Below are 24,217 nucleotides of genomic sequence, written 5' to 3'. Positions count from 1 at the left end.
AGGAACCCAGCCCTGCTAGTGTGCCCAACCATGAGTCTTCCCCGCATGTGAGCCAAGCACTGATGCCAAGAGAGGAGGAGGAAGATGAGATTAGGGAAGGTGGAGTAGATCACCCCTGGCACAACAATGAGATCTTGCAAGCCTCTGTGGATGGTTCGGGTAAGCCCACAGCTCCAGTTCCTGCCTAGTCAATCTATGACTAAAAAAATAGTTAAGTTTGTTAACAACTAAGCAGATAAAATCATAGCTGTGTGTGCAGCATAACTAAGGCACAAGTGCTGGTGACAAATTATGAGGTGATACTTGCACAGTGACATCATAACCCTTGCATTTTATGCAGAGACTAAATATCTGTTTGGAAACAGAATGACTAACATCTTTGTACGTAGCATGCCATTTTTTAAATATTGCCCATCAAATACACAGAAGATACAGGTATCAACAATATCTATTTTTATGCTACACAGAGAAAGTCAGGAATGTCACATGCAAGCTATAACACAAGTGAGTTTAGAAATTCAGAGCTGTACAATTACTTGGAACTGAAGAGCTGTTTATCTGTTTAATATAGTTCTGTGTCTGTCTGACACCTTGTATTGTCATTCAACCATCTAATCATTTCCTTTTGTTAAGTGCAAATAAGATTTCACACTTCTACCTGGTCAGGTAGTTCTTTTATTATTTAACAGATAAGTACGTGATAATGATTGCTAGTATTTGGCAGTGGTCTCCTGGGAAATAAGAATGGGCTTAAGCCAAGTCTAATAAAAACACAGGAAATAACATCAAGTGAAACTTGGTGGCCCACATTCTAAATGAAAACCTCCAATCTAAAAATTTGCTTCTCTACAAAGTTACACCATGCGTGAAAATGTTAGCAAGTTCGAGAATTTGCATGGTTTCCTCAGCATTTTTTGAGAACTTCATCAGTTGTTGGACTCAAGCTACTCAAGTTGTTGGACTCAAGTTAGAATCTAGCTAGTTGACTGGAGCCTTTTACACAGGCAGGGTAGGTGGCCTTTAACGATGGCCCCTGTTGTGCCACCAAATAGCACTAATATTAGGACATTGCTGGCTAACTTGTGGCATCTGCACCAGCAGTAGCTTGTGACACGGCTGGATGGGATGAAGAGGCCGTGGCAGTGAGGGCTGTTATGTTCTCATATCACATCAGTGTTGCACTGTTGCTTGTCCCTCCAGCACTGGCTCAGCAGTCACATTACAAACACTACTTGTAACAAGGTGCAAAACCACAGGTTTGGGAGGGTTTTGCACCTCGGCTACCAAGCAAGCCAGTGCTGGAGAGGTAGGCAATTGCAGCACTGACTTCAAGGCAGGGGGCTGCCTATGTACTGCAGCATGTGCTAGAGAGGAGCCCACTCATCCCGTAGTGTAGCAGCACTCATGGGGGCTATTCACACGATTAGCAAAAATCGGGCTAGGAGAGCCTTGCCCGATTTTTGCTAATCATAAGAACTACCGGGCTCAGCTGCGAGCCCGGTGGTTCTTGAGAAGCTAACTTGCTCAAGTAGCCTGCCCCTTAGCTCGGGTTTGCGGATCGAGCGCTCCGCAAACCCCGGGAATTGGATTGTGAGTAGCCGTGGCGCAGCTCCGCACCATGGCTACTCATGAGGAGACCCTCAGAGGGGAGATGAAAAGCTGCCTCCCAGCTCAGGGGGTCTCGCCAGCATGCCCTGCGTTCTTGGGCAGGTCATGCTGAAGCTTGCGGGGGCCGATTGGCCCCCACTCCCCCAAGCCCCCACCGGCTCCGTCACGGAGCCAGCAATCGTGTGGGTGGCCAATCCGGCCGCCCAGGGCTTCTGAGCGATCGTCTGCGGGGAGAGCAGGCTTAGCCCACTCTCCCCGCAGTTTCGCCCAAAGCGGATCTCACAGATCATGAGACCCGCCTCATGGTCTTTCTTTCTCCACTGTTCATTTATATACATTCAGAGATGTAAATCAGGGAGCCACAACTGCTCCATAGTAATAAGCTTACCAATGGTATCCCACCATGAGCAATCATAGAGACATTGCTCAAGAACACTCTTCTTTATGGGTCTTAATTACAGAGATATACCACCAGTGGTAATGAGAACTCATCCAGAAGGCACTTCACTAGGCACTGGTGCCAGGCAGCCTCTATTAATTTCAGTGGGTCTCATGAACAAGCCCATATGAAATACATAGCTGCTGTGCATGATGACTTTCTCTGGAAGGCTCACATCTGGGGGTGTGGGACCCTATATATCAGAGAAATAGAAAATGGCTTAAGTTTATTCTGCCTCTCCAAACCTTATATTTAAATGTCACCATATTTATAAAAGACTTTTGGCTTGGATTCTGCTAAGAGCACCATACTACCCCTTTGCATACAAATGTTACTGAAAAAGCTGCAAGATCCCTCATTCTGAGTACTTTCCTTTTTTCCTTTTTCTGACAAAGCAAAACTAGTTTTGTACTCTTGCAGCATCTAATTTTGTTTTTGGTTAGGCTTTCTAGAATCCTTGCAATTCAACACATAAACATTTATCGCTATATCCATTAAGACTTAAGGTTTTTAAGATTTTCAACTATGAGGGAGTACTCAGCCAAAGATGCTTGAAAGATAAATACGTTTAATTAGGGGCAGAGGATGATCATTAAAGGAAGTCTGACTGCTGCAGAAGTCATTAACAATCTTAAATGAAATTTTTATTTTTATGATAGCCATTTACATGTATAATAAGAGCCAATGATTCTTGGGAGCAGTGTGACAGAAACAGAGTGTAGCGAGAACTCATGTAAGACATAGTATTTAAATGAGCTGGTGTTAGCTATTCATATTTGTTAATGAACTAGATATGCAGGGCTATAAGAATGAATGTTCTGATGCTTTAAATTTTAATATCTGGAAATCAAGGGTAAGGACCAATTACTAGGATTTCCACCCTTAAAAGGAATAATTAATAATGACATAACAAATGTACAGTTCCAAACTTTAAAAAAAATGCATTAAAAATGAGGATCAATAGTGTAAAGAAAGGAAACTGTGGAATCTGCATTCAGTATTTTACAATGAGAACCGTTTCTTGCCTCAAACATAATTTGTAATAAGCTGCAGGAATGCCTTTCAGACCTTTGATCACCTGGAATAATAAGTGAAGCCTGCAATACAAATGTCTTTTGCCCCTTACCTTTATGGTAAATAAAACAGCATTCTGGTCTTACAATAATTAAATAAATTGTAAATCCCTAATCCTATTTAGCCATCCTCATTAGACAGGCCAAGAAAGTTGCTCTGCTATTACCTGTCTAGTTCTAATGATTGGTAATGATTTATTGTGTCTTTTTTTTTATTGTTCTAAAAGTGCCCTGATGTGGTGCCTTGATGTCTAATGAAAAGAGATTGGTCTTAAAAAGCAACTCATTGTTTATCCTGACTCTTAGATAACACATTTTTTTCTTGTGATAAAATATTTTTCTTATTTATTGTTCAAAACGCACAATATAGACAATAACTCTAATTTGGGGGCTGCCTTATTCAGTTGTGTTTTATCCCTGGTGCCTGACTGTCTACCGCAGTACCTCAGCACATAGCTTTACTCTGAGATAAGCCCCCTCTCCTTTGCTCTTTCTCCCATGCTTTCTGTAGTTTGCCTGCAGGATGCAGGTTTTGAACTGAAGAGTGCAGTGGAGTTCTTACTGTGCCTTTCCGGTTTCAGCACAATCAAAGTTTTGTGTTTAGAATTGTCCTTGACATTCTTTCGTCCCACAATGGGGTGGACACAGTGTGCTGGAAAGCATGACATCATTATCACTGACACAGACTTAAATAAATCACCTGCATCTTGGCCTCTTTCTGCTTATTCAAGGATTCTTCATCTCAAGGAAGAAAGTGCTCTTTATTTTTACAAACCTTTATCCCAGGGGTGGCTGGAAAATGCAAACTTTTACAAGTGTTTTCAAAATAAATATACTCTGGGGTTCTTAGGCGGGCACATTGTACTCAATCAGATGTACTCTGAAAAACTTAGGTGCTCTGCAAAAATGAAATCTGCCCATACCAAACCTTAGTTGCTCTCAGTGAAAATGAAGCAAATCTGTAGATATATTTGATAACCTTTGAAAGCAACAGGACAGATCCTTGCCAAATTGCTGCTGATTTTACATTAGAACAGTTCTGAAGATTTCCTGTATTACACAAGTATTGGCAAAATCAGCAGCTTACATATTTGTACCTGATATTATTAAAATGTTGCTGCTTCAGGGAGAGGATGCACCATTCTGTTCAGGAAGAGTATTTATGAGACTTGGAGGGATGTGAAGTAAGATTTGCTTTATTCTGAAACCATGCGTAGATAATACCACCAAAAAAAATTTAAAAAAATCCAGCACTGCAATGGAAGAAAAATATGATGATCAGCAAAAATGGTATCAAAAGAAACATCCCCACCCCCAATTTCAGGATGCATGTTTGTGACCTGCACAAAACGAGAAGAACACCATTCTGTGTATTTGAGCATTTACCAGATTTTGGGAAGCGGCTAGATCATAATTAACTTCTCTGTACTACAGAAGAAAATTACAATGAGGAAGGAAACACAGCCGAAATCTTAGCATTATTACTATTACATTACATTACACATATATAAAATGCCGTTAGCTGTTTGTTACACTGGGTAAATGTGTCCTCAGATGGAAACAAACTTGTGACTCCTTTCTACCAGAAATCACATGAGCTGATCAAGGAAGAAAAAAATCCACACAAGCTATATTTATATCCAGCACTAAACCTTTCACAAGTACTGTACCTTGATTCAGCTTTCTGGTAATCTGCCACAAAATACCACAGTTGTCTTGCAGTGTATTACAACTGACAACCTTTTATCAGTGTGTATGGATCTTTCTAAAGGTTTTGGAATCAAGATGTTCCTGTAAAAATGTTCTATAGAGAAGGCAACAAGCCAAATCTCTACAAACTAGTTTGCACAAATTAATGGCTGCTTATGCATGCATATTTTAAAGTAAGATATTTCCATTTATTTTAAGCTACAAAATAATAAAATGCACATTTATCACTCCATTTTGTATATGACCTAAAGCTTTGAGTCATTTCAGCTTTAGTTTCGATTAGAACGATACAATTAGATCCTGCTTTTATGTCAATTACTTATGAAGTTTACTAATAAAACATGACACTATAATATTACAGATTTAGGAATGAACCAAGAATGGGGGTCTGTTTACGTGGTCCTCCCTTTTCCTTACAATAATTGTCACAGGAATGGATTAATGTTGCACCAAAATTTGTCATCAAAATAATCAAAATCCTTACTGCAAGTGGGGGGAAAAGCAACTTACATTTTCAGTTTGAAACGCAAGAAATGTTTTAGTTAAATTGACCATTTTGATTATTATTCTTTGATTACATAACGAATTCCTGTTTCTTCAGGACAAATACTTCCCTTGTAGGGAACTCTGAGTTGGATCCAGAGAAGCTCAAAGTTCTCTCATCTTATTTCTTCCAATTTCCCATCCCACTGTAGCCCCTGATGCCATATCCCATGCTGTTCTAGAGGGTCCCCTGCTTATCAGGAGTGATTTTTTGAGATGTGCATGGAGCTGCACTGGCGAGGAAACCCTGTTGTACTAGTGACATTCTATTCTTGCTTCTCTGGACCCAGTGTCCTGATATTTGCAATACTATTTTAAATAATTTGATGTTATTTAAACATATAACTATTTATACATTAAATATTAGGCTGTATCGCTATTATCCGTAAACTCTTCAGCAGATGTATGGATGCAGAATTCAGATGGGAGAATTGCAGTAAAATAATCAGAGAGCAAAGATATTGCTGGAGATACATTTTAATACATCCTTTTGCAAAGATTTGGTGGGGTTGGAATGTTGATAATGCTACCACCCCTAGAATCTACTTGCAAACTGGAGACACATCAGACAAAGCTAACAGCCTAAACTGAAGACTTGCTGAGCTATTACAGTACACAAATGTTTAAGATGGAAAATGCAGCAAAATGATCATAGAGCCACAAAACACACTGGTGCTGTTGTTACATTATACTGGTGTTACAGGCAAATACTTTGATGCAGATGTCTAAGACAGATCATTCTGTCAGACAGGTTAAAGAAGCTCTTTCAAGTTGGAGTTATCTTCTCATTATGAAGCATTTCTGCATATTGCTACTTTACCAAAAGCAAACTTATTGATGATAGTTGTTAAATGGACATTTCTTTCTTTGTGTTCATTGACAAAATTGCTCAATAATTGTTTCAGGGCGAAAGAATAAATGCAACCCCTTAGTACACTTTCTTTCACCGGATAATTCATTCACATGAACAATGCTGCCAACAATTTGTAGAGCTGAGAAAGGTGCTTTGAAGATCAAGGAAACTGCTGTAGTCAATAGCCTGTAGCTAGCAGCTCACATTCTATACAGTATTGCTCATTTTCATAGAAGACTCTTGTGCACAATGAAGGTAGACCTGTGATATATTAACCTGTTGCAAGTTAAGAACATGCAAATGCAAACAAAGTTGAAAGTCCAGTTCTTAAATGTTTGCACTCCTCTAACTTTAAATTGAAGCCTTTACTTAGAAAACAAGGGTGGCAAGCTGAAAACAGTGAGGCTATTCACACACGCAGCAGAAACCAGGCTAAGGGAGCCCAGCCCAGTTTCTGCTGCACGTGAGAAACTGGCTCCTGGCGGTGGCGCAGTGGTGGGCCCTCTTCAGTGGCCCACTGCTTAGTATTGCTTTAGTAGCTTACACCCCCAAACCGGGCTTTGCGATTGTGTGTCTGCGGACACACTCAGTGGGGAGAGAGGCTCCCAGTAATGCACCATGCACTCACGCAGTGAATTATTTGGGCTTGGTGGGGTGGGGCACTGCACGAGCACTTGCCTGCACCTGACCCCTGGAATACCCAAGTGAGGCGGCCTGCAGGAAAGCTGCCACTCATCTGGGCAACCGATTTGCCCAGCCAGCGACGGGTGAGTGCTTGTCTGCAAAGAGGGTCGGGCAAACCTGCTTTCCCCATAGACCGCCGAGAAGCTCTTCTTACCAATCATGAGAAAAGCTTCAGTATATATATTATTGTTATCCTACCTATCCTCTAAGCAGTTCAGATTCAACCCACTTTTCCTCAGAACACCGCTGTGAAATAACTAGGCTGAGGTGGGGGGTGTGGGTGGCCCAGAGTCACTCAGTGAGGTTCATAGCTGACCAGAGTTTTGAATCCAGGTTTCCTTGGTCATAGTCCAACACTATCCACTCTGCCACACTGACTAGGTTCAAACATAAGGCAACACCATGGTTCCTTTAGCTAAAACATGGTTTCATGTGATGTCTGGATCCAATCCTGCCCACATACTGCTTTGTTTGGGACCAACAAACCAAGATCTGAAACCACAGTTTGAAGCTGGTTTCCAAATTGCAGTTTGTGCTAAAAAAAAAATCAAATAATGTCTGATTTTACAAACCATTGATAAACCATAGTTAGGACCACTTCTGTACCATGGCAACAGGAGTAAACTTATAAACTTATGAAGCTGAGCCCTGAGCAAACTGTGGGAAACACAAGCAGACAAGAAACCCTAACCCATAGTTTGCCTGTGGCACTTTGGGAAACTCAAATCATTGTGTGGGTTCTTAACTATGGTGAGCACAAATAATGGTTTTTAGTTATACTGCATCCAAACACTGGCTGTGCAATTTATCTCTCAAAATTTTGCCATATGTATTTACTGTCATGTCAGGTAATGTGACTGTGCTTCCTTCATATAGGTAATTTAGATGTTGAAATATATGAAATATATTTGCAATTATATGAAATTCCTTCATATAAATAATTTGGAAGTTGATTAGAATAAGCTTGTTTGCTTCCTGTTTATCCCAGATACTCTATCAGAAGTCTTTCATTGGTCCCAAAAGATATGCTATATTTTGCCATTTGTAGTAAATATCTTAGGTACAGTCTCTCGATTTGTCTGTTCCCCCATCTCCCTACCACCACATAAGCATTTATTTGCCTGGATGAATCTTATATATGACACTTGTTCTCATAATTGTGAGTGGCCACAATTGTTGTGATTGTGGTGATTCCTTTTCCAAACCCTAAGGTCATCAGAATTGCTGCCATATCTAGTATCGCTCAGTTTGTACATTATACTTCTCCAAACAATATATATTCAGTAACAACTGGGTCTGCTCACACAGAGAAAAAACATATGGTGTGAATTCATCCTCAGTGTTCAGCTAACATGATCAAATTCATGAAATTGCCTGAACAATGGCATTGTGCAGAAGTTTAAAACTAGCCCATTCTCTGTTTTTTGCTGTAAGATTCATCCTTTTAAAATTGTTGTTTGCACTTTTTATTATTTTCTGCACTTGATTCAGATGATCTCCCTCCCATGTGATTTAAAGGATGCCCTGACAATGCATTGGGTCATCCTTTAGTGACATGATGACAGGTGTGTTCTTGGCATGTCCCTGCCCCTGAGCCACCAGACACTCATCCAGATCAGTTCTTTGAAAACTGTTTTCTCACATAGAAATACAATTAGCCCCTGCTAACTGGGCACAGAAACACTATTTAAAACAGTGGTTCTTTCATACTTAGCAGAGGAATAGAAACTCTGCCTATTCAACCCAGGATAGCATCTATCTATCTATCTATCTATCTATCTATCTATCTATCTATCTATCTATCTATCTATCTATCTAATTTCTATACCACCTGATATGTACATCTTAGGATGGTGTGAGGGACTAGCATCCCTCTTAGTGGCTTATTCTGATCCACTCCCATTTATCTTTCAATATTGTGAGCTCTTTTGGATTGAGGAATCCCATTATCTCATTCCTTTTGCTATATAAACCACATAAAGTGCTTTGAAAAGTACTACAGCATATAAATATTCATGATGATGATATTGATGATGATGAATGGGTATTCTTGTATTACAGAAGAAATGAAGGAGGAGTATGACACCATGGGGCCTGAAGCTGCAATTCAGACCACTGGAAACAATGGAACAGGTAAGGGCAGACCTTTCAAAGTCCCTTTTGGCATCTGTTACCTTGAGTTAATGGTTGACACCTTGCAGTGTAAAGATGGTGTAGACCCACCTGCGGTGCTCTAAATCACTTGAGAACACTGTGACACAAGAAGGCAGTGCCAGTACTACTGACTCTTGCACGATTGCACATTGTATGTATGCTGCTTCCATTATTCACAATGGAAGTAGCGCTCAATGTGTGATCATGCAAGAATCAGCAGTGCCAGTACTGCAGTGGTGTGGGCAAGTCTGCACCACATGACATGTCCACATGCAGGACATGTCAGTCAATTAAAAAAAAAAGAATTGAAGGAATAGATTGAACTATTCCCAACCACCTGTCGGCATGCCCGGCTTTCTGGCCAGCCTCTCCCCCACCCCCCACTGCCCACTTCTCGCCCCCTTCACTGCGCTTTCTGACAGGCCGGCTGGCTGGCCCACTTCCTCTCCCCCCCACCCCACACTTTATGGGCTGTGGGGCGGGCTGGAAAGCCAGCCCGCCACCTCCTCCCACCCCCTTCTCTGGCTGGCCGGGCCAGGTTGGCCCGCCACCATCTCCTCTGGCGGCCGGGACAGGGCCTCCAGCCTCCTCCTCCTCCCGGTGACCAGGCCGGCCTGCTGCTTCCGCCTCCAGCCAATCAGCGACCAGGCTGGCCTGCCGCTGCTGCCTCCGGCCAATCGGCAGCCAGGCCGGCCCACCGCCTCTGGCCTACTGGTGGCTGAGCCAGGCCGGCTCGCCGCCGCTGCCTCCAGCCGAGCCAGGGCCAGGCCGGCCTGCTGCCTCCTGCCGCCTCCTCTGCCGCCGCCATTGTCTCCCATCCCAGTCACCATCTCTCAGGCAGCTGCTCTTGCGAGAGCTGCCATACATGGGATTAGCGATGGGTACATTTAGGAGAATTAAATATATAGGTAGACTGGTTCACTTGCCTAGCTGAAATGCAGGTAGACCTGATAACCTGCATTTTTCCAAATATCTCTAATTGCTTCACATTGATACAAATCAATGATCCACTTTTGAAATTACTGGAAACATTTGTACAGAGATCAATGTGGCTAGGATTGTTTCACTGGAATTTAATGTAATGAGAAGTATCTTTTTCCTGCCTTCATCTGTCCTTGCCCCACTTATAGTGACCGCATCCATGGGAGCTTATAAATTTGAACTCTGCAAGGAGAAGTTTCCCCCCAAAAGAGGACTGTACTGAGTAGCTTTTTGTCACATAACCTGTACACACATCTGATATGATGATGGCTGCACTTTTTATAGCAACACCAAACCCACATGGTACATTGGGTGCAGAACCTCAAGCTTTTAATTCAGAAAGGAAAATTTGCACATATATCTGCAAATGCATACTAGATGTGCTTATACACGAGATTAATTTCATTTCTAGCTGCTGCTTCTTTTTAACTTTTCCTTCCTCGATTCTCAGAAATCTGTCTTGTGTAAAGATTAAAATAAGGGTGTTAGATCACCTTCCATATGAGCAAAGGCTACAGTGTTGGGGCTTTTTAATTTTTAAAAAAAGATGATCAAAGAGAACACGATAGAGGTTTATAAAATTAAGCACATTGTGGAAAAACTGGATAGAGACAACTTTCCCTTTGCCATAAGGGCATGCCCTCACCTCTTGCCTGTGCGCTCTCCAGAGGCATCTGGTGGGCCACTGTGTGAAACAGGATGTTGGGCTAGATAGGCCTTGGGCCTGATCCAGCAGGGCTGTTATTACATTATTTTTATATAGCTTGGATCACCCAATTAAACTAACTGACAATAGATTTAGGGCCGATAGAAGGAAGCACTTCTTCACACAACACATAATTGATCAACGTCACTGCTGCAAAACCTGATTATGGCTACCAGTTTAGATGGCTTTAAAAGGAGATTAGATAAACACAAGGCAGTGGTCTGTCAGTGGCCACTAATGTGAGTGCTGAATTATGGGCAGTATTGTCCAAGTGGCAGAGGGCTTAGAGCTGGGACCAGGAGAGCCAGGCAACCAGTCAGGGCTCAGGGATGAACAGGTAGCAAAAGGTGGGTATCATGCCAGAGGTCAAACGAGGAAGACAGTCAGGAATCGGGGGTCAAGCTGGATGTGGGGAACATGCCAGAGGTGGAGTCAAGCAGACAGTCAGGGCTTGAATCGGTAACCAGAGAGCAAGAACCCACCAGACAGCAAACTGGGCACACAGGCAGGAACTGGAGTTGAATCAGTAGCCAAAGGTCAGGAACACAGCAAAGGTCAAGCTAAGCAGATAGATCAACAAGCTCAGCAATAGTAAACACACCAGGAGCAAAGAGACCTTGGTGGTACTGGGTTAAGGCATGCCTCAGGCAGGAAGTCTCTTATACTTTTCCAACTACAGGGGGAGCCAGTGGTTGATCCCATGAGGCAGGGCTTGTCTGGGGCCTAAAGCCTTAATCACCAGCTGCAGTGAGGGGCAGAAATATGCAGAACCTGAAACCTGCCTGTCAGGTTCTGTCATGAATATGAGACTTGTCATGTTCTGCCTGACGACAAGTAATCATGGACTGTTGCCTTCATGCTCTGCTTCATGGAAGTACCTGAGAAGCAGGATGCTGGACTAGTTGGTCTGCTGTAGCAGGGTTCTTCTTCTTTTATTATTATGCTATTTACACACAGTCTGCCAGATGTTATTGACTGGGTTTGGTACTTTAATTATCGGGCCCTTTCCAAGGGTCTAGGTCGGATAACTACAGAAAAATTAAATATATTTCCGTAGTATTCATGCTGTCCAGAGTAGTGTGGCCTTCTGTAGTTGATGTGTTGTAATTGTATTGACGCCCAATTTATTTATTTATTTATTTATTTATTTATTTATTTATTTATTTTTAAAATGTTATTCAATTTTAAGAATAATTAAAATATCACTAATGCAACCAATCTCAGCTCTTTTCTACACCCTCCACACATTTATAAATTGGTCCTTCTTATTCTCCCTTATCTCCATAAAATCTTCTGATGAATACTAATGCAAAGTAAGGAACTTTGGCACTGAAGAGACATTATTTTGATCTGTTCTTAGCTGAAAAATACAAAACACAGATTCCCTCATGTATTTTGAAGCAACTGCTGCAATTTTCCAGTGTTCAAAACCTTTTCCATTTGATTGACAGAACTGGTTCTCCAGGCATTGTGCAACATTAAGTGTATATGTAGTCTACACGGTGTGGGCCATTCCCCTGTGAGGGAAAAAGTTTGGCTTGTGGTCCTGGTGTTCAGAATCTGAGACAGTTTAGAGGCATGAGGATGTCAAGATTATGCTAAGCCAGTGAGGAAAGGCAGGATCCCTTGAGACAAACTGTTTTCTCCAATGAAGTGCAACAGTTATTCTATATTTCCCCTACCATACTTAACATCCTAAGTATGGTTAGATACATGTTTTCATGTTCCATTATGAGATTTGATTCTTAATGCCCACTAGAAATGTTGTTAAAGAAGGTGGCACCCAAATGTTACAAGGATTTTATTACTCACACATCCCTAATGCTGGTGCACACCCACATGTTCTTATTAGACATCACAACAAACTGACTTGCCTAATTTTTGTGGGGGGAAATAATGGAAAAATAAAAACTGTATTGGTGTTGAGGTTGGAAGGGGGTGTGTTGTTCTTTGTTCTTTTTTCTTGAGTTATTTTGGGGGGGGGGTACATTTGCCTTATATATCGGAGAATAATCATCAAAGTAAAATGAAGTCACATGTTTTCATTATATATGCTGAACTTGAAACACCCATATTGAAAAACTATTTTTATAGTCATTAAAAGTATTTTAAAATCATGTTCAGTATTTTAAAATCATATTTACTTTTAAACTAAGTATTTTAAAATGATATTCAGATTTTTATTTCAGAAACAGCTGGATCATCTAAAACTTTTTAAGGTTCACCCATCAGATCTTGTGACATTCCTGTCATTTGTTCTCCTTTTCTCAACAAAACTGCAGTGTATGAATACTTTTGTGGAATAAGTAATATCAGTGACCCAGTTAACCTCTCTCTCTTATCAATTGACATCTCGTTTGCTTGTAGAAAATTCAAGGTGTGGCTTTCCAAAGCTTTAGTGCTGCAATGCACCATCGGCAGGATCTCTTCTGCTCATGGAAGGAAAGATGTGCTTACTCAAGGACCTTTTCCCTGCTTGTGGAAGGACCCTTAGCAGGAGCACAACTCTGCTTCTGATGATGGAACCAGCTTATAAAAATGGTGCACCACCACACCAGAGCTTTGTATGCCACCCATTCGATATGGAAAGCTGGTAGAAACTTTCTACCTTCTCTTTGGTGTCAATACTTCTGAAACACTTCTGTTTGGTGTCAAATCCACATGGTAGTCACAGTGTTTCAATGCACTAAACACTTGGAGGATCTTTGTGCCAGAGCCAGCTACCACCAGCCACTACCAGCATCACTGCATGTGGCAACTGTAATCTTTTAAGCTGACCTAAGATTCTGACAAAGTTGCAAGTATCTTTATGAAAGTATGTGCAATACATTTTAGTCACTGGTAGTACACGGTGTGCACGGAACAGGTTTTGCATTCCATTCCAAGCTCGGAACCCTCGGAACGGAATGCAGAATTGCCTGAACATTCTGAACGAAATACTGAGGACTATCCATTGTTTTGATGAAACAATCCTGTTCCATTAGGGATGTTGTGGCTTAAAAATACAATTTAAGATAGTGAGGGGAGTGCTGGGGGGCAGTGAGAAGTACCTTAAACATTAAATGCACTTACAGGTATCTTTAAAATTAAATTTCAAAGCTCTCTTACCATTAGCTGTAATGCTGGTACCGTGGTGCTCTGGCTGGCATCCCACATGGTGGCGAGTCTCTGACTAGAGTTTGCCTGGCCTCCATGCATGGACAGAGGCCATTTTCAAGGTCATGCAAATTTGCTTGGCCATACAAATGACCAGGTGAGCGGTTGGAGACACACCACTGAGTGGGATGCTGGCCAGAGCACCATGTTGGTGGCTTGCGCAGTGCCAGTATTACTGCTGGTGGTAAGAGAGAGCTTCAATTAATTTAATGTTAAACGTATCTCTCGCCACCCCTCTAGCGCCACTCCCACTATCTTATTTGTTTGTTTGTTTCATCATATTTTTATACTGCCTGATATGTACATCTCTAGGTGATGTATCTTATTTTTTCTTTATAAAAAAGCCAGAACACTCTGAAATTTCCAAACAGAATTGGCTTGTTCTGTTCACACCTTTATAGGGGTGTTCTGTCCTGAGCTTGGAACACTTGGAACAGCCTATTCTGAGCTTGGAGCATTCTGACTCGGAACATTCTTCATATTCCTAGTCACTAGTCCCACAGAGAGCTGCTACTTCTAAGTTCTGTGTATTTATATTGATGCTACACCAATAAATAAATTAATTTCTCAATAAATTAAGCTGCATTGTTGGCAGTATGGGTGTTTTGAGTCTCTTTCACTGTGAGTTCGAATACCAGTAGCAAAGAAACAAACAGTACATTGCAAACTGGAAAAGGTGCAGAAGAGGGCAACCCAGATGGTCAGGGGCCTGGAGCATCTTCTTTATGAGGCAAGGCTTTAGCATCTGGAATTATTTAGTTTGTCAAAGAGGCTGCTATGGAGAGACATGATGGAAGTGTATAAAATTATTCATGGAGAGAAATGTTTCTCCCTCTCTCACAACACTAGCACCAAGGGTCATCCCATGAAATTAAAGGCCAGGAAATTTAGGACCAACAGAAGGAAGTACTTTTTCACACAGCACATCATTAATCTATGGAATTCTCTGCCTTGGGATGTGGTGATGGCCACTAGCTTGGATGGCTTTAAAAGGGGCTTAGACAAATTCATGGAGGACAGGTCTATCAATGGCTATGAGTTTGGTGGCTATAGGCCACCTCCAGCCTCAGCAGTATGATGCATCTAAATACCAGTTGCAAGGGAGCAACAGCAAGAGAGAGGGCATACCCTCAGCACTTGTCTTTGGGTTTCTCAGAGGCATCATCTGGTGGGGCACTGTGTGAAACAGGATGCTGGGCTAGATAGGCCTTGGGCCTGATCCAGTAGAGCTGTTCTTATATTCTTAAAGTTTTGTATTTGAGCCTTCTGGCAAAAAAAGAAAAGAAAAAAGAAGTTTCTACTGTATACCAGTTTTGTTACTAATATGAGAACTCTTTCTGTGACTAAAAACTATACTGATCCTACAACAATGTGATAATGTCACTAAGATTCCAAAGGGTAGTAATGTTTCATAGCTATGGTCAATGAGAAGAAGTTTGAGACATTAATTTCATGTATTCAAGATAAAATTAGCCCTGCTTCGATCCAGCACAGATTTTAGGCTGATTTAATTCCTGCTAGGTGTTTTTAGGAAATAATCAGCAAATTCTTTGGAGATAAATAAAACCTGTCCCCTCCTCTCCTTTGCTGACAGGGTACTTCTGTGTTTTTGTTTTTAAGTAGGAAAACAGTTCTCTGGAGAGAAAATAGAAGTAAAAGTTGGCAAGTTGGAAGGACTGATCGTTTTGAGACTCTAATCTGCATGTACCAACGAGGGCCTGCCACTTCCTGCTTAATGAAGGCTGTGGTTTTATTAGCTTTCTTGTCGATTAGGAGCAGCTATCTCCATCTTACAGCAAATTTTCCCACAAGAAATAACTGGCCGCCCAAACTCTTGAGTGTCTCCTTTAAATATCTCCTTTTCCTAGTGTGGTTTCTGCTCATATGAGGTTATGCTACCTCAGGCTTTAAGGAGTTCCTGCCCCAGTCCTTAATTAAAACAAGGCTTCCTCAGTGAGGTCACTCACTTTACATCTTCTTAAAAGTTTGACTCACAGATGGGAATGTGATTTCTGTGTGCAATTTTAAGTTCACAAGGAATCAACGAGTGTGGCTATATACACAAAAAATGTGCAAAGGGCATATAAGGGGAAGTTTGCCTTCCCTTGAAGATCCCCTTCGTATGGAAAAACATGATCGCACTTGTTTTCAGTCAGTTATTCTAGCCATGGCCAAATGCTCCTCTATAACATAAGATAAACTTTGAAGTGGCTGACCTGCATACAGCTGACATTTGATATGTATATTAATATTTAATATATAATCACCCTGCTAACATTGTTTCAGTTAAGGATCTGTTAGCTTCTCAGTAAATTCCTGTTAAGGTTTATAGCACTGGGCATAAACATTTGCTTTAGCTCCTGAATTCCTTTAGCATATACAGAAACAGAATAATCTGTGAGTTTTAGAACTTCAGAAACATTTACTAACTAAGGAGAAAATTACAGCTTATTGTACAAAATTAGCTTTCAAAATTATTTTGTAGACCAGATCAGGGAAACTGAACATAGCGCTAGAGATCTAGTAGAACATGTAGGAATGACTGCTGCCATACCATTAATTTGTTCTTTTAGTGGAATGACCTTTAGGTAGTATCCACACAACAGGGAAGGGTCTATTCAAGCCAAAGGGACAGTGGTAAGTTTTGATTATGGATAATGAATAATAGGGTTCAGAGAACCACTTGTTTAAATTACACCATTGTGCAGACTCCCCCTCCTCCGACTCCGCCTCCATCCTGCTCTGAAACATTTCTGCTGAACTATAAGCTTCTCATGCTGAAGTAATGTTCCAGACTGTTCAGTAGCTGTAGGATAGGCCACTGAAAAGGGCATCCATTGTCCACCACTTCTGTTCAGAAGTGGCTTGCCACCATCAACCCAAGGAAACCATCATCAGAGGAATCACCTCCCACGATACTTCTTTGATAAGAATCAACAGATCAGTTAATAATCAGAACAGTACTTAAAACCTCTCCTGCCCAAGACTGGGATACACACACACACACAACACACACACACACACACACACACACACAGACACACACACACACACTTTTTAACAGCATCCTGCTTAAACAGAATGTTCTTACCTACATGCTCATGCATGTGCACATGCATGCACACGCACACACACATAGCTAGTATACAGGAATATCAAATGTTAATGGGGCAGCACCAGAAAGGGGCTTTTATAACAACTGACTCTTCCAATTGCATGTGATGTTATTTGCCAATAAATTTATTTGCTCCCAAGGTGTTTATCAATGTTTGGCCATACAAGAACCTCCTATTCACAGCCTTGAGGCTTCAAAATGCTCAATAGCATCTGTAATTAATTCACTGTTCTGTTGTAGTTGATCCCTCCAATGACAACCTGAGTATTGCTGGAATACCAACACCACCATTTTCTGATTATAAAACACTTTCTTCCTCTTTAATAACACCCTAAGTCCATAATACATACATACACGTTAGGAAGGGTGTGTGTGCATTTTTACCAGTAGTACCAGCTTCACAAAACTGCTTCTTTCTTTGACCCTAGCCATGCACTTCCATCCTCTCCTCTCCCCTCCCCAAGCCAATAGGCTCAAATCAGCTCTGAATTACTGGACAATCATCCCAGTCAGTGATCTGCCTGCCATCCCTTATCAATGTACTGTGCATTGTAGAATATAAGGGCAAACAGTTCCTAACCATGCCAGCAACAGAACTGCTTCCTGCCAAGGCAAGTTATACAGCCTCTTCTCACGAGTAGGGAGAAGGGCTCGTGGGGGGAGCTGCGGGGAAGGTGAGTTAAAACTTCCCCACAGACAATCGTCTCCCCTTCCTTGGGCTGAGGATCACCCGTGAAGACAAGCAGCGGTTTCTCCCAGCTACTCCAGGGGTTGGGGTGCTGGCCAGGATGCCCCCTGCACCCAGAGCTCAAATAATGTACTGCACGAGTGTGTGGTGCATTGTGAAGATCCCCCCTCCCTCCCAATCCAGGCACAAATGTGCAAACCTGGGCTGGGCTTCCTTTGCCTGGTTTTGCACGTGCATGTGAATAACCTCATAGAATTTGTTCTAACTAGCAGTAGCTCTCCTTGATCAGGCAACTCAGGGGCAAAGCAATTTTGATAACAAGTCCCATTTTGGCGGTATAATGAATGGAAACAACAATTTCTCTCCACTTTCTTTTAAAAGTTGGCATTGCATACACATACATGGGAGAATATTGCAATCAGAGTAGTATAGTGAGTACACACATACCCAGTGAAGAAGAAGAAGAAGAAGAAGAAGAAGAAGAAGAAGAAGAAGAAGAAGAAGAATTCAGCAGACAGAAGAGAATATGGAGGGAGAAGGCATTTGAGAAGGTCTGAAAAGACTAGCATGCAGTAACTGATTTGCTACTATGTGCAGAAGCAGATGGCAGGATGGGAAAGGGGTGTGAAGTAGGGATGTGCATGAACTGTTTGTGTACTCCAGGGAGGGAGGGAGGGAGGCTGGCTTTAAGGAACAGGGAAGGTGCTACCTACCTGTCAGCCCCCGCCCTGCGGCTCCCCCCTCCCCGCTCTCCCATGCATGGCATTGTCCATGAGCATGGCCACGCTGATCAGGATACAAGCAAGAATGCTGCAACCCAGCATGCCCACTGTTTTGGTGAGCACTGGCAGGGGGAAGTGGTAGGGTGGGGCTGACAAGTAGGCAGTGCCTTCCCTGTCCCTTAAAGCAACCCCCTGCCCTTCCAATCGGTTCACACGCCGGCTGGTCAAACTGGCTCGGCGCTCCAGAAAGGGAGCGCCAAACTGCTTCATGTACATCCCTAGTGCTAAGTGCTTGTAAAGTAGATTCTGCAGATTCAAAGCAAACTTTTCTTCTCATGATTCTGTTTGTTATCAAGTCTTGGAAGAGCCAGCCTCAGGGCTGGGTGAACTGGGCGGTCACCCAGGGAAATCTACCTGAAGAGGGCACCAAGGAAACTCATGGTTTGTTGAGTGTACTGTCTACACTGAACTATGGAGAAAAAACCTACCAAAAACCTGACCATGAGGTGGGGTGCTGAAGGCCAGAGTGCTGCTTATCCGAGGGCTGGCTATGTCACCTGAAGAAGATCAACCCTGATTTTGCTTAAGTGAAAGTTTCCAAAGTTTCAATTGTCATTTCCATGAAAGCAGTGAAGGGCTTCATCCTCAGTGAAAGTATTCACTTTTCCACTCCTCTTTTACAGTTGACATATCTCCAGTGTCATTTTACAAACTGTTTTGAAATTCCCCTCCTTTTCAGAAATGGTAGGTCATGCAGAAAGAGGTGGGTCTGCAGCTTCAGAAACATAAGTTTCAGAAACACATTTTTTCTGAAGGTGCTTTGCATGTGCAGAACTATTGCAAGGTATTTGGATCCTGGCCAATATCTCAAGTAGTTGAGATCTAAATATTAGTGTAATAGCCCAGGGACCTATATTGGAGCTATGCTTTTAAATTATTATTCACTGACATTCACTACTACAGAGTATGGTAATAGCCCAAAGTATCACTACCACAGGGTATGGTAATAGCCCAAAGTATCATCAAAGGCTAGAGGATAAGAATGTCAATGTCTGTTTGGTCATGGCAAAGCTCTTCCTGCAAATAATAATGTCTCAGTGAATAATGTTCTGGGTGGGTGGGTGGAATCAATGTAGTTTAAAAAAAAAGGATTTAAATCAGATTTTTTAATTTCATTTTTTATTTGAGGAATGTAAATAAAATACTAAATTTCCTATTTAAAGAATAAAATGGCTAAAATTAAATCTCATCCCAAACATGCTACACTTATAGTCTCTTAAAAACGAATTAATGGTTCTCACACACATTTAGTTACCTACCACTCAAATATGGGCAAGAGACTGCTGAAATTGCAATTGTGAAACATTTATGTAACATCTGAGATTATTTAGATAACTACAATTTTGTTTGTGAGGATGATTTATTTCTTACCATTCCTAATGTACTACCACTGCATCTGGAGCTTGACACGGGTAATGAATAAAAGTACCCAATACCTTAATGATTTTTTAAAAAACAAGTAGAGTGTACTATTTCCTTAATTAGTAAAAATCAAGTTATCTGAAAATTACACAAAGCATACCCTCATAGATGTTGTAATTTCTCTACTGACTTGTAAATTGACATGGTTTAGTAGTCAGATTTGCACCATTGTTTTTAAGAAATGTGTGAAGAAGTACCCGTGGGAAACCTGATTTAAATCAGGTTTTTCTCTTGGTGACTTAAATCATGATTTAAATTGCCTTGATTTAAATCAGCCCACTCGGATAATGTTTTCTTATGGCATTCTTAAATTGGCCCTCTAGCTTCATGAGTCACTCCAGTACTGTTTATAAAGAGGGAACTTCTGTTTCCAGTATTATTGACAGACACTTTTCTTTCTGAGCTAGTCCATATCCTCCCCCATCTTTATTTATCCTTCTTAATCATAGCCCTTATCTGAGGATCCGTGTGTGTGTGTGTGTGTGTTTAACTTGCGCTCAGCAGGTTGTACATTGAAGAAAGATGCTGCATATTGACAGGAACTGAAACATTTTTATTAACAACATCCATGAGGCTATTGCCAGAATTGCTTCCTTCTGTAAATGATATTAAGGCATCTCCTGGGATTTAGTAGTTGCAAGCTATAAGTTTTTACTGGATCATTTTTTCCTCTTGCAGAATTAGATATTTCCTTTTAGATTTTGTTATGGAACTATTTTTGCCAAAACACACACACACACATACACACACACACACACACACACTTTTACTTATCAGTAACAAGAGGTGTGAGTTGATTTTACCCTAATATCATTAACCACCTATGGCACCATAATAGCTTGTCTCCTTCATCTGCTGCCTTGAGGCAGAGATGCTAAATATTTTAGTAAGCCTATATGTTGGTTTCCTCTCATAGTTTAAGTTACAATGATGTAAATCTAGTGCTCCTGTCACTCTACAATTATCAATCCAGTCCCATTGATTTTAGGGTAGATACTGCTGATTTATGCTATTGTAAAAGAGAGCAGAATCAAGTTGGTCTCTATTTTGGCTGCTTTATGAGAAAGAAAATATTTTAATCATCTTGGCACTCAATCTGTAATCTGACCTAACCAAATAAAAGTAGCAAAGCCTTAATATGTATAGACAGTAAAAATTAGGTGCCAGTAAACGTTCTTTATACAGTATGCATCTTGAAGCGGTGCTTTCTAAAATGTAACTTTAAAAAACCCCAAAAGACTGATTTTTTAGCTATAAGGTGGCTCCCAATTACACATTTTTACAACCTCTGAAGCTGATGGTCTTAAACAGGCCTAACTCAGCAAAGGATTGAATGCCAGGTTTTCTATGTAGCTGGATGAATAATTTTCTGTAATATGTTAGGCTTTAGCAAATTGTTCCTATATCTAATGTTCAGAAAGCAGGGAAGGGAAATGATTAATTTTAGCAAGAGAGTGTTTTGTGGTTCAGAGGACATTATTTTTCATGGGCATTGCATGAGCAATAACAAGTATAACAAGTTTATGTTTTAATGCGGGGGGAGGAAGAAAACTTCAGTGCAGACTGTAAAAATAGTTTTAGGGCCTATTTCACATAGTTGTGCTGCAGAAATATGTGGTTCTGTTTGTAAAATCATTCCAGGCATCACCTATTTGAGTAACATATGTTCTCTTTGTGAGGGGAAGCATTGCTTCTCCAAGACCAAAGAAATGGTTATTTTGTGCTCAGACCTACCTTGAGCTCAAATCCTAATCAGCCTCAATTTCTAGGTCTCTAAGCAAATGGCAAGTCCCCCCACCTTCTCCCACTCCTTCCCTATACTTTTTCTATGGCGCACAGTCTCCCCAGGCGACACTGACATGAAGTCCAAGTTCTCAGGGCTAGTCCTCAGCAGATATGGGAGAAGAGAGGGCATGTGACCCACACCAGTCTCTTGTCCAGAACAGTTAGGATATTCAATTTGAACCACTCTCTTTAGGGCATTCAAGTTCCCATCTGATCAGGATTGATAAGGCATCCGGTCCAACCCACAGGATTTTGGCAGATCATTCTGTTGATTCATTAACCTATAGTGCAGTTGAAGTGACAGAGTTAGGGGATGGAGAGTAGAAGGAGACTGCAATCCTGAGGCCAAGTACTTGGTAGTAATATTTGTAAAGTATCATTAAGTTACACAGCACTTCTCAAATACATAGACACCCACCCCCCTCCCCACCGGAGATTTGGTTTATTAGATTCTTTGCATAGATAGCATACAAAATTGTACCCTTCTCTGTCTGAAAGGCATCATCTCATACTGCATGAGAGGAGGCAATAGTAAACACCTCCTGTATTCTACCAAAGAAAATGAGAGCCAGCATGGTGTAGTGGTTAGAGTGCTGGACTAGGACCAGGAAGACCCGAGTTCAAATCCCCATTCAGCCATGATACTTTCTGGGTGACTCTGGGCTAGTCACTTCTCTCTTAGCCTAACCTAATTCACAGGGTTGTTGTGAGGAGAAACTTAAGTATGTAGTACACTGTTCTGGGCTCCTTGGAGGAAGAGCGGGATATAAAATGTAATAATAATAATAATATCAGTGAATATGCAGTGAAGGGCACATGCAGGGCTTCTGTTATCCTTTTTTGATGAATTACATCATCAGATATTTTGCAAAATTGTCTCGGTTTAAAATCATTCACAACGCTTCCAATGGCTGACCTCCTAACTAATGAAATGTTAAAATAACTCATCTCCTCTATGGTGGGGACAAATTTTGACAACCTCTCCTTCCTCAGGAAGTGCTCTGCGGTCCCTGAAACTATGTCACTAAGGGGCATGCAGTCCTCAGGGATATGTTAGAGGGCGTTTGGGGGAAGGGGAGGTTGTCCTACACTATTCTGGAACTCTTCAGAAGCACAGGTGCCACACTGGTTCTTCTCCCATTGCACTGGTGCTTCATTAGCCAGGATGTCAGCCCACTGATTTTATTAGGAGTAAGCTAGATGTAAGTAAGAGTGGCTGACTTTCAGACTAATGCCGCGCTGGGGAGAGGCAGTTTTCACTAGGGATGTGCACGAATCAATTTTTTGTTTTGATTTGTACCCGATTTGAAATACCCCCGATTTGTTCTGGGTCCTAATCTGACTCCCCGAATCACCCCAGATTCAATTTGTACCTGAATTTTCTGAATCCGAATCCTAATCAATTCAGATTTAAAAAGGGCCCCAGGGCCAAAAGAGTGGGGTGGGAGGTGGTGCCCAATGGGTGTAAGCTACCACCCAAATTTCAAAGAAATTGGGCAAAGGGGTGATATTTAAAGAATTTTTGAATTTTGTGCATCTTTGAGATTTTCCCCATAGGGAATAATGGCGATACCAGCAACCTTATAGCTCCACGTGGGGGGCACTGAGGTGGCCTAGAGTGGGGTGTGGTGGGTGGTAGTGCCTAGGGGTTTGCACGGAACTGGCTGGCCTGGTTTGGTTTGAGTGCGAACTTCACTAAAACCTCACCAGATCAGTTCAGTCCAGCCCCCCTTCAGCCCCTCCTGGTTCGGTTCAGTCCATGGTAGGGGTTACGTGAATATTTTTTAAATAAAATAAAATAAAATAAAATTTTATTTACCTCTAGCCCCTTCGGGGGACTTCCTAAAGGCTGCGGGTGTGTGTGTGTGTCTGTGAAGATTTCCCTCCCACCGCTGGCCTCAGTAATCACCGCCGTGGCCCATTCTACCACTGTTTTTTGCCGTTTGGGTCTCTGTAACTCGGCGTGGTGGCCATTTTGCCTGCCACTGCGCAAACGCAAATGGCCTCTGTGAGGCCTGGCATGGCCCAGGGCCTCGCAGAAGCCATTTGCGCATGCACAGCACCCATTCTTTTTTTAAAAATGTCTTTTAAAAATGGCTGCCATGCATGTGCAAATGGCATCCGCAAGGCCCTGGCTGCGCATGTGCAAATGTGCAAAAAATGTGCAAAAAAATGGTCACGATTTGCAAATGGCCTCTGTGAGACCCTGGGCCATGCCAGGCCTCGCAGAGGCCATTTGCACATGCGCAGTGGCAGGCAAAATGGCTGTCACGCTGAGTTACAGAGGCCCGAACGGGCCAAAAACAGTGGTAAAACAGGCCGCGGCGGTGATTACAGAGGCCAGCAGAGGGAGGGGAAACCTTTGCAGACGCATCCCCGGTGGCCTTTAGGAAACCCCCTTGAAGGGACTAGAGGTAAATAAAAATGTATTTTATTTTTTAAAACAAACAAACCGCGAACTGGCGAGAGGGTTCGGTCCCAGTCCTGATGGGATGGGGGGGTTTGGTTTGGCCCCAAA

The 24,217-nt window shown here is 41.9% G+C and overlaps 1 protein-coding gene across 8 annotated transcripts in view; it reads left to right on the top strand.

Moving 5' to 3' along the window:
- The window catches only part of ZEB2 (zinc finger E-box binding homeobox 2), a 194,346-nt gene that overhangs the window by 135,289 nt on the left and 34,840 nt on the right, over positions 1–24,217 (top strand). For all 8 annotated transcript variants that reach the window (XR_008308569.1, XR_008308572.1, XR_008308573.1 and 5 more), the window contains 2 exons: positions 1–159; positions 8,972–9,043. The exon at positions 1–159 is cut by the window's left edge and continues 99 nt beyond it. Coding sequence is in view for 5 of the 8 variants with exons in the window: in XM_053255901.1 (XP_053111876.1) it covers positions 1–159; positions 8,972–9,043 (231 nt within the window). In the remaining 3 variants the exon portion in view is untranslated. The remainder of the gene's footprint in view (positions 160–8,971; positions 9,044–24,217) is intronic.

The sequence above is a fragment of the Hemicordylus capensis genome, chromosome 1, assembly GCF_027244095.1.
Source record: "Hemicordylus capensis ecotype Gifberg chromosome 1, rHemCap1.1.pri, whole genome shotgun sequence".
Classification (NCBI taxonomy): Eukaryota; Metazoa; Chordata; class Lepidosauria; order Squamata; family Cordylidae; genus Hemicordylus; species Hemicordylus capensis.
This window is presented reverse-complemented; position numbering and strand designations above follow the sequence as displayed.